This window comes from Thamnophis elegans, chromosome 12, assembly GCF_009769535.1.
Source record: "Thamnophis elegans isolate rThaEle1 chromosome 12, rThaEle1.pri, whole genome shotgun sequence".
NCBI lineage: Eukaryota > Metazoa > Chordata > Lepidosauria > Squamata > Colubridae > Thamnophis > Thamnophis elegans.
In genome coordinates this window covers 18806065-18825068 of record NC_045552.1, presented here as the reverse complement: position 1 = coordinate 18825068, position 19004 = coordinate 18806065, and the positions used below count along the sequence as shown (strand labels likewise).

At 41.8% G+C, this 19004-nt stretch overlaps 1 protein-coding gene across 1 annotated transcript in view; it reads right to left on the bottom strand.

Annotated features, from left to right (window-relative positions):
- CRYBG2 (crystallin beta-gamma domain containing 2) overlaps window positions 1-19004 on the bottom strand; it is a 79760-nt gene that overhangs the window by 48460 nt on the left and 12296 nt on the right. The window contains exon 3 of the mRNA XM_032227203.1: window positions 16963-18026. Coding sequence (XP_032083094.1) covers window positions 16963-18026 — 1064 coding nt within the window. The remainder of the gene's footprint in view (window positions 1-16962; window positions 18027-19004) is intronic.

Below are 19004 nucleotides of genomic sequence, written 5' to 3'. Positions count from 1 at the left end.
AAAATTCTAAGCTTGCTGATCAAACAGTTTTATGTGGCATAGGGCAGTGTTTTTCAACCACTGTGCCGTGGCACACTAGTGTGCCGTGACATAGTGTAAGGTGTGCCGTGGGAAAAACATTTTATATATAGTCAATATAGGCACAGAGTTAAATTTTTTTAACATTTTCTAATGGTGGTGTGCCTCGTGATTTTTTTCATGAAAAAAGTGTGCCTTTGCACAAAAAAGGTTGAAAAACACTAGCATAGGGCAACCTCCTAGTTTGAACAGTTAATGAAGGAGGGCAAGGCAGTTGCCTACTGAACCCTTCACTGACTACTGTACAACAGCCTTCCCAAATATGGATATATGGGATTTAATTCCCAGAATCGTCAACAACAATAATTTGGGGAATTAACATCCACACATCTGGAAACAAAATCTAAATACTGATTTACACAATTCTTTCCCATCCCTGTGTTCTCCAAGCTACATTTGAGTTTAATTCCCATAATTATTAACCAACAGGCTTAGCATTAAGTAGGAATTATGGGAGTTGACCTCCTTAAAATCGAGAAGGTAAAAGATCGGAGAAGACTGGCTTAAAATTAAGGGAAGATACTATCTAAATTTCCATTAATTTTGAAGAACAGTTCCTTTAACTCTTGCTGGTGTGTGTGTGTGCGTGCGTGCGTGCGTGCTGGTCTTGTTGTATTTGGGTCTTTTACCGTGTAAGATTGAGATTGTCTTGGCAACGTTTAGGTCCCACTCGCCATCTTCAGGCTGGTGTGACCTAAGCGTAGTACATAAAATTATCTGCTACAACATCCTACCTGTCAATGACTACTTCAGCTTCAACCACAACAATACACGAGCAAACAATAGATACAAACTCAAGGTAAACCGTTCCAAACTCGATTGCAGAAAATACGATTTCAGCAACAGAGTGGTCAATGCCTGGAATGCTCTACCTGACTCTGTGCTTTCTTCCCCAAACTCCCAAAACTTTAACCTTGGACTGTCTACTGTCAACCTCACCCCATTCCGAAGAGGTCTGTAAGGGTCTTTTCTTTTGTGTTGTAAGAAAACACCAGCCTGAAGGTGGCGAGTGGGACCTCACCGAAACGTTGCCAAAACAATCTCAATCTTACACGGGAAAAGACCCGAATACAACAAGACCAGCATACCTACACCCGTGAAAATCTACGAAAACACACACACACACACACACACACACACACACACACACACACATGCTGGTCTTGTTGTATTCGGGTCTTTTCCCATGTAAGATTGAAATTGTCTTGGCAACGTTTTGGCGAGGTCTCACTCGCCATCTTCAGGCTGGTGTTTTCGGCTTAAAGCTTTGTCAGAACTGCTGTCTTTCTATAAATCTTGGTGGGTGGGTGTGGAGTGCTGGCTTTGTTTCAGTAAGTGGATTGATAGGCTGTGTGGTTGTATCAACAACGGACACACAGCCAGCATCAAACAGCATCAATCTACTAAACATGATACAACCATACAGACTATCAATCCACTTACTGAAACAAAGCACTCCACACACATACACCAATATTTATAGAAAGATGGCAGCTCCAACCACGCTTTAAGCCGAAAACACCAGCCTGACCTTTCGTGTGTGGTCATTGTACCACAAAGCTGCCAAATGCATTAATTTCTTTTAAAATATAGTCCTTAAGCTACTTAAATGGTTGCCCATCTATTATTAAGTTCTTGTCATTCTGTAGTGACTCCTATGGTGATTTGTGACATTGAGTCAATCTTGACTCCGGGCTGCCTAGGCAAGTCCATGCAGTTTTCTTGGCAACATTTTTCAAAGTGGTGAGTTGTCTTTTTCCTAGGACTATCTACGGTAGCAGAGACAGTGACTAGCTTCAAATCACCAAGTAGTTTCACGCTTAAAGCAGAGCTAAAACTCACCATCTTCTGCTTTCTAGCCCAGAGCCTTCAATGACTAAATCAAACTGATTTTCTCCTGAACGGTAATACTACAAAAATAAACACAAGAGATTAGGCCAATCCTTCCGGAATTTCAATAATCCACTGCTAAAGCTAGGTTAATGAAAGAATGATGGGTGTATGCATTCCTTGTTCATTTCCTTTATTCTGCTTAATTCACCATTTATAATTTCAAATTTATGACATCATTCATATTACATAAAGCATTAGTTCAAAGAGGACACATGTTTGTGTATCCTGCCAACCTAAAGCCCAAGGAATCAAGATATTTTGAGCTGCTCAAAAAGGAGGTATGATCACCATCAACACCACCAGTATCTGCCAGGCTCCATGCCAATGGGGAAGTCTATGGAGACAAGAAGTACATACATTTCAGGAAAGTCTCTTTAATGCCTTTAATGCCTCTTTAATTTATCTCTGGGATAAATACAGAATTTTGGAAACTGTAAGAGGTATCTCCTAAACCAGAGGTGTCAAACTGGATTTCTTTGCGGACTGGATCAGCATTGAGGACTGGATCAGCACCTCCAAGGGCCGGCCAGGGGGAGGGCATGGGGAAGACGGGATGGATGCCTCCTGCCGGCCAAAATGGGGCACAGGGGGGTGCATTCAGCCCCCCCTTTTTTTCAGTCTGAACGGCCTCCTGCAACACTTTGCCAGCCAAAACGAGGCACAGGAGGCTGAACCAGCACTTTGTGTGGTGCAAGAAGCTGTCCAGGCTGAAAACGGGGCAGGGGGCCACACACATGCGGACCCCGTTTTGGCTGCCAGAGGCACTGCAGGCCTTGAGTTTGACACCCCTGTCCTAGACTCATTTATGTAAAGGTAAAGGTTTCCCCACACATAGGTGCTAGTCGTTCCCGGCTCTGGGGACAGTGCTCATCTCTGTTTCAAATCCGAAGAGCCAGCACTGTCCGAAAAGATCTCCGTGGTCATGTGGCTGGCATGACTAAATGCCGAACACAGCTACCTTCACACCAAAAGTGGTCCCTATTTTTCTACTTTCATTTTTTACGTGCTTTGGAACTGCTAGGTTGGCAGAAGCTGGGACGTGTAACGGGAGCTCACTCTGTTACGCGGCGGTAGGGATTTGAACTGCTGAACTGCCGATCTTCTGACCAACAAGCTTAGCATCTTAGCTACTGAGCCACCATGTCCCAAGACTCATTTATAGGGTGTTAATTAAGGCAGAGTCACTGAGCGACTTGAGTCTTCCTTCAACCTTGGCAGAGTTACTATTGATGAGGTAAGCTGACCCACCCATGGCAGCCTTTTCCATTCCTTTCCCAGACACCCCATAATCTCTCCCAGGTTCATCCTGAACGCAGTTCCATAACTCCCAGAAGTTATTAACAAACAAAAAACTCCAGGTTGGAGAAGGTTGCCACACAGTAGCTAGAGTAGCAAGAAATACTAAATCCAGGTTACTAAAGTAATTGCTATGTTCACATAACATTCTTCTGCATCAGGACAAAACAGCAGCTGGAGACTTTGGATTCCACCCTTGCAATTAAGTCCTATACTGCCCTAGTACCATAAAAATGCATGCTTAACCCATTAATCTTTCGGCTACTACAACAACAACAACAAAAGAGGTTAATTATTGATGGTAACAGTATTGAAACAGGAAAAGGAGTCATAACAACTGATTTTAAAATGAGGGAAAAGGCTGCACAGGTAGACCTCAACGTGCAGCTTCAATTGTGATCAGAATTTTGGTTGCTAAGTGATGTGATTATTATGCCAGTGATCACATGACTGGGTTTTATTTTATGGGGGGGGAACCCTGGTTGTTAAGTGAATCAAGATTTGTTAAACAAATCCAGTTTCCCCAATTGATTTTGCTTGTTGGAAGCTGGCTGGGAAGGCAGCAAGTAGAAATCATGTGACCACAAGATGCTGCAACTCTGTCAAAGACCTTGGAGTACTCATCTCTAATGATCTAAGTGCCAGAGCCCACTGTAACAACATTGCCAAAAAGGCATTAAGAGTTGTTAACCTAATCTTGCGAAGCTTCTTCTCCGGTAACATTGTACTGCTAACCAGAGCATACAAAACATTTGCTAGACCAATTCTCAAATACAGCTCATCTGTCGGAAATCCACACTGCATATCAAACATTAATACAATTGAGCGAGTCCAGAGATATTTCACGAGAAGAGTGCTCCGCTCCTCTGCTCACACTAGAATACCTTATGCCACCAGGCTTGAAATTTTGGGCTTAGACAACTTGAACTACGCCGTCTTTGATGTGACCTAAGCGTAGTACATAAAATTATCTGCTACAATGTTCTACCTGTCAATGACTGCTTCAGTTTCAACCACAACAATACACAAGCAAACAATAGATACAAACTCAAGGTAAACCGTTCCAAACTCGACTGCAGAAAATATGATTTCAGCAACAGAGTTGTCAATGCCTGGAATGCTCTACCTGACACTGTGGTTTCTTCCCCAAACCCCCAAAACTTTAACCTTGGACTGTCTACTGTCAACCTCATCCCATTCCTAAGAGGTCTGTAAGGGGCATGCATAAGCACACCAACGTGCCTACCATCCCTGTCCTAATGTCCCTTTTTATTCGTATTCATTTCATGTATTCAAAATCATGTTTATACTTATATATGTTATCTAATACATGCTTGATGAAATAAATAAATAAAAAATAAAACCATCATAAAGCAAGCCAGCTGCCAAGCCTCCAAATTATGGTCACATGACTGTGGGACAGTGCGATGGTCGTAACTTCAAGGATGAGTCGTAATTCCCTTTTTGCAACTTCCAACTTTGGTAACTTCGAACTGTGATTAAACAAACAATTGTAAGTCAAGGACTACCTATAGGAGTATGATAATTGAGCTTTTTGCCTGCAGAAAGCCTCCAGTTTGGTCTCTGAAGATTTTCTCAAAACTCAACCTTGGATCCTCAAATGGGCAGTGTGGAAGAAGCATTTGGGACACTGGCTGAAATGAGTGTCTGATCCTACCTGCAGGAAGAATTGGCCTGTGATTGGATAGATGGGAAACTACCAAGACACCCAGGCAATTGCCTCCTTTTTTTCCCAAAAAGACCATCACTCCACTGCATAGTCTCTAAAGACACCAGGAAGTCACCAGGTAGCAGCTGCTGTAATGCTTCCTGTCCTCTAATCTCCCTTTTCCCTTCTCATTTTGTACTGTATGTTCTTTACTCTTTCATTATCCTAAAAAATTGTAGGTCTTTAGAAATGCTCCAACTGGACAGCATAGCAATATGTGGGGAAAGGAAAGGGAAACATGTTTTTATTCTATAGCCAACAGATTAAATTCATCTTTCTGGGAGGAAAAAAAAGAGGATCCAAAATTCAAAGAATAAAGACGTTTGTTGCACAGATTTTCCTTTCTTTTGCTTCTTCTGTCAGAGTGAAATTATTACAATTACACTCAGGCACCCATTAATTTAATGTCTATCCTATTTTTGTTTCTTTCAGAAGCTCAAACAGTACATTCAGGTCTCCCCACCTCTGGTTTTATCTTATATAAAAAAGGTGAAACTGAAAAAACAGGGACTGGTCCAAGATTGAGTTTTAGGATTCAAAGAGTAACCACTACACACCTCATTGGCTTTTTTCTTTTTGTTTTTCTTGTTAAGATGTACAATACAACCAGGTGTGCTACTTACCCTGAGGCCTACTGAATGCATTTGTTCTTTTAATTAAAACCACAATTCTCATGACTTTATCCTGAAATCTTGGGCACGAAAAGATTATGCTTGTTTTCTCCCTCCTTTATCCAACTGGCTGTTTTCAATTCACAATAAGGTTAAAGCCCTCCTCAAATCAAGGTGGATTCTTGGTCTATGATGGCTTTTTAACAACGACAGGGAAAGGACATTCCTCTGCCTTGGACATAGCCCTATTGTAGCAGTGGGATTCACTTACCTTCCCTAAAAGGTAAAGGTTCCCCTCGTACATATGTGCTAGTCGTTCCCAACTCTAGGGGGTGGTGTTCATCTCCGTTTCAAAGCCAAAGAGCCAGTGCTGTCCGAAGATTTCTCTGTGGTCATGTAAAGGATGATAAGAAGTGAGGGCGGGCAGGTGGGCCTTCCGGAGCACCGTACCGGAACGGTACCTGGTGCTCTGGGCTGGCTCCGGTATTCCCGTACCAGGGTGTACCACCTGTAACCCACCACTGCTCTAATAAGGTTAAAGCCCTCCTCAAATCAAAATGAATTCTTGGTCCATAATGGCTTTTTAACAATGACAGGGAAAGCACATTCCTCTGTCTTCCACATAACCCTGTTGGTGGATGCAAGGACAAAAAAAAAACCCATGCCCCTGAGATTTAAACAGTAAATTTCCTAATCAATGTCATAGTTTTCTTCCTGTAAATGTTTAGTAATTTTCCTCCTAGCTATGCTAACCTTGCTAATGGGTAGATCCAAGTGTGAGTGTTTACACTTGAGCAGTGTTTACATCTTTTGCTTCCGGAACTCCTTTAATGCTGCACTGCAACATCCAATGTATCTGTGACACTTTCAATATCAAACAACAGAACAGTGGAAGAAGTAGGAAGAACTCCAAAGATTTGGTTAATCCCTTGTGTTTATAGAACAGACAGTACACTTCCCCAATCTGTAGTGTTTGAGGATTGCTACTCCCAGAGTCGCAATCCTCAACCCATTCAAGGATATAATAATATAATATAATATAATATAATATAATATAATATAATATAATATAATATAATATAATATAATAATATAATATAATATAATATAATATAATATAATATAATATAATAATATAATATAATATAATATAATATAATATAATATAATATAATATAATATAATATAATAATATAATAATATAATATAATATAATATAATATAATATAATATAATATAATATAATATAATATAATATAATATAATATAATTAATATAATATAATTAATATAATATAATTAATATAATATAATATAATAATATAATATTTGGAAGGGACCTTGGAGGTCTTCTAGTCCAACCCCCTGCTTAGGCAGGAAACCCTACACCACTTCAGACAAATGGTTATCCAAATTTGCTGTTCTTGAGTCTATAAAAACAGATATCATATTTTGATGGCCTCCCTGAGGTAGAGGTGGTTTGTCTGTGCATTATACCAGTTTGATGGGTCTGAGGTTTTTTTTTAATCTTTTAGCCATAAGTAAGAAATGCTAAATTACTGGCAATTCACCATTTTGTTACGGGATCAAAACAATGTCCAGTAAATCATAAAATATAGGATTGTTCTGCCCTGATTATTTTTTTTAATCTGATTTTCTTTCTGGTTTAGTTATTGAATGGAAATGTCACCTGAATTACTGTCTTAAAGCCTGAGGGGAAGGAAGGTAGGATTGTCACAAAATGTTGTTTATTACAGAAATTACCAGAGGCCTTTAGCACATCTCCTGCCAAGGAAGTTAATTTGGGGGTGCGGGGGATAAGCATAATAAAAACAGAAGTGTCAAATCTAGACAGTTGGGGCTTTAAATGGTTACACCCATTTAAACTCATTATGGAGATGGATGGAAAAGCGCTGTTTGAAAACCATTTTTTTATTGGAACTCCAACCTTCCCAGTTATATCTTACAAAAACAATTCCTATCTAAGTCTGCAGCCACCAATTCTGACTACTTTTGAGTTTAGCAATTTAAAAGGGAGATATTAGAAAAATTAATCATCACCAGTAAAGTTTAACATCCATTGAGTGAATGCCAATCATGGATAAAGAAACTGTAATTGACCAAGAGACTTCTGGTCTATGCCAAACATTCAATGTGATTTTTGGCAACTAACCAATTGCCCTGTTACATCTTAGGACTGCATTAGTTGTGGAATTGTGGAAGACTTGTGGAAAAGATACTGTGTTTCCCCAAAAATAAGACAGGGTCTTATTTTCTCTTGACCGCCCCGCCCCGAAATAAGCACTTGGCCTTATTTTCAGTGAGGGCTTATTATTTTTGAAGTGCAGGAGGCAGCGAGCGTGGTCACCTCATGGCTACTGCTGTGTTGCAATATTTTTGGGGAGGGCTTATTTTCAGGGGAGGATTAATTTTAGCGCATGCGCTCAAAAGTCCGATTGGGCTTATTATATGGGGAGGTCTTATTTTCAGGGAAACAGATAGATGCATTTCCTTTCATCAGAACATGGCTGCTAATATAAAATGGGGAAGGGAAAGAAAATGACAAATACCAAAAAGGAAGAATATTTGTAGCTCAGCGTTGAAATGAGGGGTCCTTGATGTGCTCTGAGTTTGGTGGTTTTCTTGCAGGTGTTTCATTACTCAAAATGATGATGTTACCTAGTTTGGATAATAAAATCTCTGTAAGAAAACAACCAAGCTCGGAGAGCACAAGAAGCACCCCTCAGAATGACAAATGTAAACATTGGGGATTAAATGTAATAATCTATCAGAGTCTTTTAGGCTGTGCCTACTAGCAACTTAGGGTGTTTTCTAGAGTCACCAAGACTTTGTTGTGTGTAAATAACAGCAATAAGGACACGCTTTGTGTCACTTTAATGACTGATGATGCTATGAAGATGCTGTACATCTCTAGCAAGGAAATGGCCTTTGAGAAATTTTATCTTCAGGGATCCATTGAATGTCACCACAGGGATAGAATCATTATGTGTGTCTTGGGGAAGTCAATAATTTCTCTAGCCTGCTGTTGTTTTTTTCTGGAAGAAAGACAAAGCAGCCTTACAGGATCCAATCTGGGTTGGTTGCCGGGACCAGAGGTTTAGTCTTCCCAGCTTTTGAACTCATGCTGGAGCAGGGGTCTCCAACCTTGGCAACTTTAAGACTTGTGGACTTCAACTCCCAGAATTCCTCAGCCAGAATTCTGGGAGTTGAAGTCCACAAGTCTTAAAGTTGCCAAGGTTGGAGACCCCTGCACTGGAGCGCAGCCTCATAAGAACATCTCTTTAACACATTCTGTTAGAGAGAAGTTCCCTGAGGATGGGATCCAGCACGAATCCGAAAGCTCAGAAGACTAAATCTCTGCTACCAATGACCGACCCACATTGGATCCTGCAACATTATCCCAAGATATGTATATTTGCTTTCATTCATGAAAAACAGTCTTGCCTAACTTCCTAACCTAAGAATCCTCTAAGGTTTTCACGACAGCTAACTTGCTTGGGAGATTCTGGCAGATGTTTCAGCAAACATAATTGATACATGTGAAGCCCTGAATATGTTAAATCACCACAGCCATCATTCCCGCCACTCACTGGGAGAGTCTGATTCAGATTGTGCATCATCACAGTCCTACATAAAGTTGGGGAGAGGGAATTAGAATATGCTGAATCAACATCTTCTTGGGGATGCCTGAAAAAGGAAATGAGCGACAAAACCAAGCCTCTATATCAGTGGTCACCAACCGGTGGTCCGTGAGAAAAATTTCTTCTTGGGGATGCCTGAAAAAGGAAATGAGTGACAAAACCAAGCCTCTATATCAGTGGTCACCAACCGGTGGTCCGTGAGAAAATTTTGGTGGTCTGCAGTAAAATTATTTGCATTTTTTATATTGCACTAAACATGAGGCCCTCAAAGTACAGGCTCTGGGCCAGATACGTGCAATGCATGTTTGTGTTGCTGCAGAGAATATCCCCCTTTGGGGTCTTTTTGGTGGGTCGGAGGAGGGCAGAAATTTTGACTTGGGGTCTGCTTTGGCCTCCTGGTGTGAGGCTTCGGGTGAAGGCTGGAGAGAAGCACCGCTGGCAGCAAAGAGCCAGAAGGCCTTGTTCCAATGGGACTGCATCACGGTCTGGAACTGGCCGAGCATCTCAGCCCGCTGAGCCTCCAGGCACCGGTACCTGGCCTTGCACTCCCGCAGGTCTTCCCTCTGCTTGAAAAGCCTATGCTCGTAGTCCTCAGTGAAGTGCTTCTACTGAGCCTCCTTCTCGGCCAGATCCAATTTGAATTGAGACAGTTGTTTTGCCAAGTCTTTCTCATGGTGGCTGCTTAGCTCCAACATCTGCTTCCTGTTGAGGCCCTAAGGAGACCGGGCGGGCAGGCGAGGCGGGGCGAGTATTAGTGGTCTGAAGGACTTACAATTCTGAATTTAGTGCTCCCTGATGTCAGGAAGTTTGGTGACCCCTGCTCTATACAACATCACTTGAAGGTCACTGCTTGAGCAAAAGCCCTTACAGAGGAATGTGCTTCATAAACCAGCTACCTTTTAATGAAGTCCTGTAATACTTTCTAGTATCTGTTTTCCTCATTGCTGTCCAGCAATATTAAAACGCCCTACTCTGCCATGCAGCAAAGCCCACGATAATGTTCTGGTTTTACATAAACAAAGGCTACAATATACTGTATGTGCCAGAACAAGCACGCATATTTCACAGGGCTGGGTGTGAGCAGTAAGTAGAATATCTGGAGAAAAGGAAAGGCAGATCTGTGACCGGGTATTTAAGAAGGAAAAGGCCAATTAAAGGATCCTGCAGAAAACAAGGCCAGTGGATATTTCAGCTGATCTCTTAGATTAGATTAACAGAATTGGAAGGGACCTTGTAGGTTGTCTAGTCCAATCCCCTCCCCCGCAGTCCAAACAGGAGATCCTACATCTTTTCTTTAAGGATAAAAGTGCAACAATTGTAATGCAGTGTATTTCAAGACCATCACATTCAGAAAAGCTACATTAAATTAGAATAGGAACAGCTTATTATTTATTTAAATCAAGGATCTCCAAACTTGGCAACTTTAAGACTTGTGGACTTCAACTCTCATGCTGGCTGGGGAATTTTGGAGCTGAAGTCCACAAGTCTTAAAGGTGCCAAGTTTAGAGACCTCTGGTTTAAATTTATTGGTCGCCCAATCCAGCGGGCTCTTACTGAATTTTTGTATGCTGTTGGGGGCTATCTGGCTGAAATATTGACAAATATTATTGTTGTTGTTAGTTGTGAAGTTGTGTCTGACCCATCGTGACCCCATGGACAACGTTCCTCCAGGACTTCCTGTCCTCTACCATTCTCTGGAGTCCATTTAAGCTCAGGTCGACCGCTTCGATGACTCCATCCAGCCACCTCATTCTCTGTCGTCCCCTTCTTCTTTTGCCCTCAATCGTTCCTAGCATGAGGCTCTTCTCCAGGGAGTCCTTCCTTCTCATTAGGGGGCCAAAGCATTTGAGTTCATCTTCAGGATCTGGCCTTCTAAAAAGCAGTCAGGGTTGATTTCCTCTAGGACTGACCGGTTGGATCACCTTGCAGTCCAAGGGACTCGCAGGAGTCTTCTCCAGCCCCATAGTTCAAAGGCCTCAATATATTTGATAAATATATATTCATATAAACTAGTAAGTGAACTGCAGCACAGGAAGGAATTCTACTCAACAAGTAGGATTGAACATGTTGATTTCCTCCTAGATCTATTATTTAGAGATGTTACTAAAATGAAATACTTGGGAATTTGTATGCAATAAATAGAATATGTGTTAAATTGTCTTTTCTCTAGACAAATTACATAAGATAATAGGGGGGGGGGGACATGATAGCAGTATTCCAGTATTTGAGAGACTGCCACAAAGAAGAGGGCATCGATTTATTTTCCAAAGCACCAGAGGGCAGGATAAGAAACAATGGATGGAAATCAAGGACAGAAGCAACCTGGAATAGGGAGAAGCTTCTTAAGAGTGAGGATAATTAACCTGTGGAACAGCTTGCCTTCAGACATTATGGGTGCTTCACCATTGGAGGTTTTTAAGAAGAGACTGGATAGGATGTCCTGCTGGAGCAGGGGGTTGGACTAGAAGACCTCCAATGTCCCTTCCAGCTCTATTCTGATTCTAAAGATAACAGTGTGTCAAAATAATCTTGCACCATACAGGTTTATTATCTATGTATTATGTATTCAGTTGGGCTTCCACAGACTAAATGATTATTTCTCTGGAATCAATAGGCAACATAAGAAAATAAGATATATAATATCGGCACTTAAAATTTCAAAATATTAAAACACTGGCATAGCAATCACAGCTGAAACCCTAAAAGTTCTTCACCTTATGCAAAATAGCATAGCCATTATTTTAGCATGACGAAAACCATGTTAAAATAATCAAAAGTTGTTTTTATCCAGGCATCAATCCTAAGATGCTTCAAAATCCAAAAACATACAGATCTTATGTCTCCTTATTCTAGAACTGAGCAACCTTGAAACTTGTGAAAATACAAATTGTGGTTAGATTATATGATTAGGCCTCTTGTCACACTGAATAACATAATAACAGAGTTGGAAAGGACTTTGGAGGTCTTCTTATACAATGTCCTGCTCAGTCAGGAAACCTGTAACCATTTCAGACAAATGGTTGTCCAATCTCTTTTTTAAAACTTCCAGTGTTGGAGCATTAGTAACTTCTGGAGGCAAGTTGTTCCACTGATTAATTGTTCTAGCTGTCAGAAAACTTCTCCTTAGTTCTAGGTTGCTTTTCTCCTTGATTAGTTTCCACCCATTGCTTCTTGTCCTAACCTCAGGTGCTTTGGAGAATAGCTTGACTCCTGAGATATTGGAACACTGCTATCATGTCACTCCTAAATTCTTCTTTTCTTTAAACTAATCAAATCCAATTCCAGCAAACTCCATAGGTTTTGGTCTTGCAATGGCTATGGGATTGCACTTCATTGGATTTATACATAATAATTCTAATGAAGAGCTTCAGAGAAAGGACTGGCTACTACTGCCCTGTAAGGAAAAGGTAGGTTTCTAACAGTCTTTTATATACAGGAATGCCTTTAAAACAGGAAACAGGAATGGTGCTCTATAAATGAATGAATCTAGGATTTCTCTTAAAAAGTGTCTTAAAAGGGCTACCTTAAGGATTAGGGTTTCCTTGAAGATATTCCTATTCAGCTCAGCTACGGAACAGCACCAATCTTTATTTTGTCCAAAGAAAAAAACAAAATATGGCAAATACTTAAGAGAGCAGCAAGGTTATCAAAACACTTTGGTTCCTAATAAACAACAAATATAAGAAACTCATTTGGCACAACTAAACACTCGTGCTCAATTCTCAGACCATTTTAATTCATATAAGTTTGGGATTAGGTATAAAGGTAAAGGTTCCCCATATGTGCTAGTTTTTCCCAACTCTAGGGGGCAGTGCTGCTCTCTGTTTCAAAGCCAAAGAGCCAGCATTGTCCGAAGACGTCTCAGTGGTTATGTGGTCAGCATGACTAAATGCCAAAGGCACACAGAACACTGTTACTTTCCCACCAGAGGTGGTTCCTATTTTTCTACTTGCATTTTTACACACTTTCGAACTGCTAGGTTGGCAAAAGCTGGGACAAGTAACGGGCGCTCACTCTGTTACATGGCGCTAGGGATTCAAACCACCAACCAGCCGACCTTTCTGATCGACAAGCTCAACGTCTTAGCCACTGAGCCACCACGTTCCTTGCAATTAGGTATATTTGCAGTTAATACCCAAGGAAAGGAATGACTAGTTATATTGGCTGAGAAGAACAGCTTTTAGTTCTTAAAAATGCATATGTGTGTCTTTGTTTTCTGTTCTACTGAGGTGGTTTGCCTAGAAGTTCTCTACTGCAGACACTAAAGTGGAATTATCATAGCTTCATCTCTCTAAATGTGTGGGCTGTTTAATTATCTTTATGACTAACAGCAACATCTTGATGACCAATTAAGGAAGAAAACGTTTGGAATTTCAGCTAGTTTTCCCAAAGTTGAGAACAAAGTGCAAGCTAGCATGATTTTCTAGGCTAGCATTGTGTGAAGCGAAAGTGTTGGTGAGAGACATGAAGCTGCTGCTGCCAACTTAATTTAGTTCAGTGCCTTTAATACCTGCCTCTGATATGGACCAACTAGAGTTGGGCATAGAAGTTATAGGCAACTTCCAGGGGGGGAAGACTTCTGGTCTTCTAAAGGAGATCACTTTCACTGTTTTCAGAACCACCTGCCAATCCTTCACTGCCTGCCAACCATATCTTTGCAGGATATTGATGGGACGATACCAAAAGGCCCTGGGAGACAATGTGGGAAATCTAGGGCAGCAATGGAAGGCGCAATAGACATAACCAACCAAGAGACAAGAGGGCTTATTGGTAGCCTATCTCACAAATAGCCATGCAGTTCAGGTCACAACAAGATGGGGTAGAAACTATTAAAAACATTCCAAGAGACTCCACCTAGATGAACTCACTAATACATTCTTCTTACTTTTTCCAAGATTTTGCGTTAACCCCTAACAGTAGCATTAAAGCCACCTAACTGGACTCTGGGTTGTTGTCCTTAACCAGCTGTTTGGACTTGTCATTCTCACATTGTTTTTCAAAGCAGACACTAATTTGATGGCTGGCTTTTGAAAGAAAAAGGTTCTAAGAGTGGCCACTATAACACACACATACCCATGTCCCTATTCACCCCATAATTCTAACATGAAAGCTTACAACACAAAGATAAATATAGCTCTTCAGAGCACTCCATCTGGCCCAAGGGGCTCCAGCAAGGCCCTTACTGCTCCCCAATGCTCCTCTACCCCAACTTTGTCTCCTCTGTTCTCTCCCATTAAGAGCAGGACTGCTCGCAAACTCCAAGTTCGCATCCCAAACCTTGAATGAAAACACATGACAACAAATATTGAGGATCTGCTACTTGTCTGCCATTACTGGTTCCTCATGTCCTTCACTCAGAATTAAGCTTCAGATCTCCATTCCCATAAAGGAAGAAATGTCCAGAAGGCAGAAGAAATGGACCACAGGAATGACAGGGACTTCCTTCTCCCGAAGCCTCTTTCTTTGACACTGTCTGGCCAATAGCAGGCAGAGGATGTGACTCTATTTGCTATTGGCCCATAAATAGGATTCTGTCCTTTAACTAACTGCCACATTTGAGAATGAGTAGACAAACGAACCTTCAGTTTGCGCAGATGCTTCAGCTCTGAAATAATAAAGCTCTATTCAAAGCTACATTCATATTTAGGTTTGTTTGTTTGTTCTCTTTCTCCCAAGACAACATCCCAAGGCAAACTTTTAATCCTATAGCTGCATTGTTGATCACCCCAGCAGCCAATATGTTTGAACTTTTGAACTAGAATTCACCTAAGGATGTACCCATCAACAAATGCAAAAGCTGTGGAATTCTTCCATAGGGGTTGCTGAGAAAGAAGCATTCAACTTTTTCCGGCAGTGTTCCTATGCTGCAACATGCACCCTCCCAAAATAAACATGCATCATGCATCCCTCTTTCCTCCATGCTTTATAAAACCCTGGTAATGTGAACAAGAGAGATCAAGAGTGCAACAAAGCAGGACATAATAGGGATCTGTCTGCAAGCAGAATACACAGCTAGATGTCGGTGCTGGATCTATCTGAAGATACATCAGGTGAAAAAGCACTCACCTTTTATCTGGTCATAATACAATTCAATCTACATTCACTCAGAAGCAAATTCTACTCAGTCCAATAGAAATGATTAAATATTCCTTAAGTGGAGATTTATTGGAACCCAGTCTTCAATTGCTGTATTTTTGCCTATTAACTACTGCTATTTACTGACGTCTTTTGAAGTCCTTAAGAGGAAATTAGGTCATGTGTCTTGCTCTACAAAAGACACCTATTTGAAGGTGTTCCTCATTTATGGGAGTCTACTTATTACTTTTGTGCCACCCATTTCCATGCTCAAGCTGGCTAACAATAGGAAACCTTTCACAAGGAGATGTTTCACACATAGTACACACATAGACAATTAGAAATCCACTTAAGAAAAAGGCCAACATTGTTCAATATTAGTTCTGTTTTAAAAGGCAGCTTAGCATCATTCACAAGATGGCCTTCACAGCCTCCCAAATAGCTACTACATTTTAAATTACTGCCCATCCTATATCCATCTTAAAGGGTGGGGGTGGGGGTGGATGCAGACAGGTTTTGAAATCACCCATCTACAACTGCATGCAGGAATTGTCACCTGGTCAAAGTCTTTCTTCAGTAGCTTGAAATACCTTTAATTTCTATATAAATTATAGTCATTATTTCCAAATGTACAGTACATTGCTACCTATAAATTAACTTGTGCAACCATCTTGCAAACTGCCATTCCTTTTTCTCCTTATTTTGAGCAATGAATAAGTGGGTCCCAAAGCAGGAAAGCCAGGCAATTGCTGAATAAAAAGAAAAATCTCAGTCCTTATCAACAGCCCATTGGTTTCTTTCCCAGCCCTTTGCAATATCCAAAGGCTCTGGGGGAAAATAATGAGGAAATGCATCTGTCATTTGCAGACCCACTAATTATAATCCTGTGCAATCTTGCAAAGGAATAATCATCTCCAGACTCAATGGGATTTCCTTCGCCACTCAGCTTTATGGAAGGAAGCTGGGTTCAAACTTTTTATAGAGAAGACGGCACTATTAGTTCAATGGCATTCCTTTATCTTCCTTCAGCTATTCAGCCATTTAAATAACTGGCAACAATGCTACCTACCCACTAGCACCTCCAGTGATGCTGAAGTACAGTTTCCATAATCCTCTTCTAATCGAACCCAAGCTTTCCACCCAAAAAGCATGTCACAGAGACTGCAGCAAATAGGATGGGGAATTGATTCCTTACTTTGTGTCTGTCTCTCTGTCTCTCTCTGTGTGTCTGTCTCTGTCTCTCTCTCGCTTTCTCTCTCTCTCTCTCTTTGCATTCTGTACAAATCCTGAACCCTGGACCAGCAGGAACCTTGCCTCTAAACCTGTCCCCGCCTCCCTTCTCCCTCTTTTCTTTTCTCTGATAACTGTTTCATTCAGTGCCCAACCAAAGATTGCTAAGAGTTAAAATGCCCCACCTGAGCTGTTGTGCGATAAACTATCCCAATAGGCAACCAGGACCTCCCAAGGTTTAGTGGACTGAAAAAGGTGAAAAATGACCCTCCAGCTTTCTCTTTTTCTTTGCCGAGACACGTCTCCCGAGTCCTTCTCAGCAGTTCAGGGCTGGTTCAGAGAACACAACTGCTGCGATGCCCGGCTTCCCAACCCTGTCCCCCACATACCTCTTGGTCGAGGTCTCCAATGCTATATTGCCTTTCCCTTCCACCAAGGTGCCATTCTGGGAATGCCCTGGATCGGCTCCGTTCCACTGCGCTCCTTCCCTTGAGCTGCTCTCCAGTCCCCGCGGAACTGCCAGGCTCTTCGTGGCAGAGGCTGCTATCAAGCCGCACACCTGACAGGTTTCCACCCCATGCAACCTGTTGCAGTCTTGGAATTCCTTGCCCGCTGACAACCGAAGAGCCGGTCTGGCTGGTTTCTGGTGACGTTGTCCCGCTGTTTTCTCTAATTCAGCAACCCTCAGAGAAAGTGCTGCCTTCCCAGGTGAGTGGCAAGGCGAGCTTTGCTCACCGCAGCCGGCTGTAGGTTTGGCTTCCACATCTTCTTCTTCTGACTTAGTCATTGTGATCATAATCTCGTAGCGAATGATTGGAGGATTTTTGGTTGGGGTGGTTTTTGCACCCTCCGCTACTCCTGGAGGCCACTGGACATGTGGGCCTGCCATTACACTCTTAAGCCTTGTCCCTTTGCCGAAATGTCCAGACTTTCTGGGCCAAGTGCGATCACTCGGATTTTCCAAATTCCCCACCATAGGAAGCAGAGACGTTTCTGAAGTTAAATGATCTTCAAATATATTTTCAACCGAACCAGAGAGAGACTTGGTATCTTTGCTCGTTTCCCCCAGGTCTCCTTCTATTTTGGATGCGGTTGTAGCATCCAGAAAAGAATAGCTGGTGGAGAAGGACTTGTCTGCCCAGAAATGCAGAGCATCTAAAGATGTGGATGGGACCACATCTGACCATAAAGAATCCATTTCACTTGATTGAGATGGGAATTTCTCTTTCTCCGTTTCATGGGGTTGAGGGCAGACATCAGGTCTACTCTTCATATCCATACAGCTGCCAACAGCTGGTCTATGAAGCCGCCCCAAAGGATCACATGCTGCATTATCCACACAATTTGAGAGCTCAATATGGCTGCTGCGGCGCTTGTGCCAACCAAAATTTCTGAATTTGTTGAAGAGGCTGTTCTTCCAGAGACTGGGCTCTGAGGAGCTAAGCGAGCGGATCTGTAGAATGGAAGGGAGAATGTTGAGAAAGGAAGTGCAAATTCAAATGCTTCCAAGGCCTGTTTCTTGGGTCAGGTGACTAGGAGCATACAGGCCAGATGGAGATTTAGTGGGAAGAAGGAATAACCTTGAGGCACAGAAGAAAAAGCCACAGCCAATACAATGGTCAGATAAATCTCAATCTGGGATAAAAGTGTAATCCGACTACCATCTCAGACAAGACCTTTCCTAGTTCTCACAAAGATAGGTTTGAGTGGGAGCGGGAAGCTTTTTCAGACTTGCAAGATTCTGCCACTATAACTTTACATTAAAAATAGTATTGACTAGCAATACTTTGGTTTCCTATTCTGCTCTGCTTGAAGGGCTGACAGGTGGTCACAGCAATGTACTCAAGGTAAAGATAAAGGTTCTCCTTGCACATTTGTGCTTGTCATTCCTGACTCTAGGGGGCGGTGCTCATCTCCGTTTCAAAGCCAAAGAACCAGAGATGTCCGAAGACGTCTCCATGGTCATGTGGCCGGCATGACTAAATGCCAAAGGTGCACGGAATGTTGTTACCTTCCCACCAAAGGTGGTTCCTATTTTTCTACTTGCATTTGTGCGTGCTTTCGAACTGCTACGTTGGCAGAAGCTGGGACAAGTAATGGGAGCTCACTCCGCTACGCAGCGCTAGGGATTTGAACCGCTGAACTGCCGACCTTTCTGATCGACAAGCTCAGTGTCTTTGCCACTGAGCCACTGCATCCCTTCAGCCTCATAGGGTTAATTACTAAATACGATAAGATAATTTCAGCCACTGAGATAGGAACACATAGAAACAAACAAACAAATTGTTAAGACAGATGAGATGAGTTATCCAGTTCTTCCTGGCTACACAGACCACACTAAGCCAGGATTGTTTGAATCAAAGTTTCTTTCACAAAGTATAATTTTCTAGGCTTACCCAACAAGGTAAGCTAAACCTGGCAGTTCTCAAAC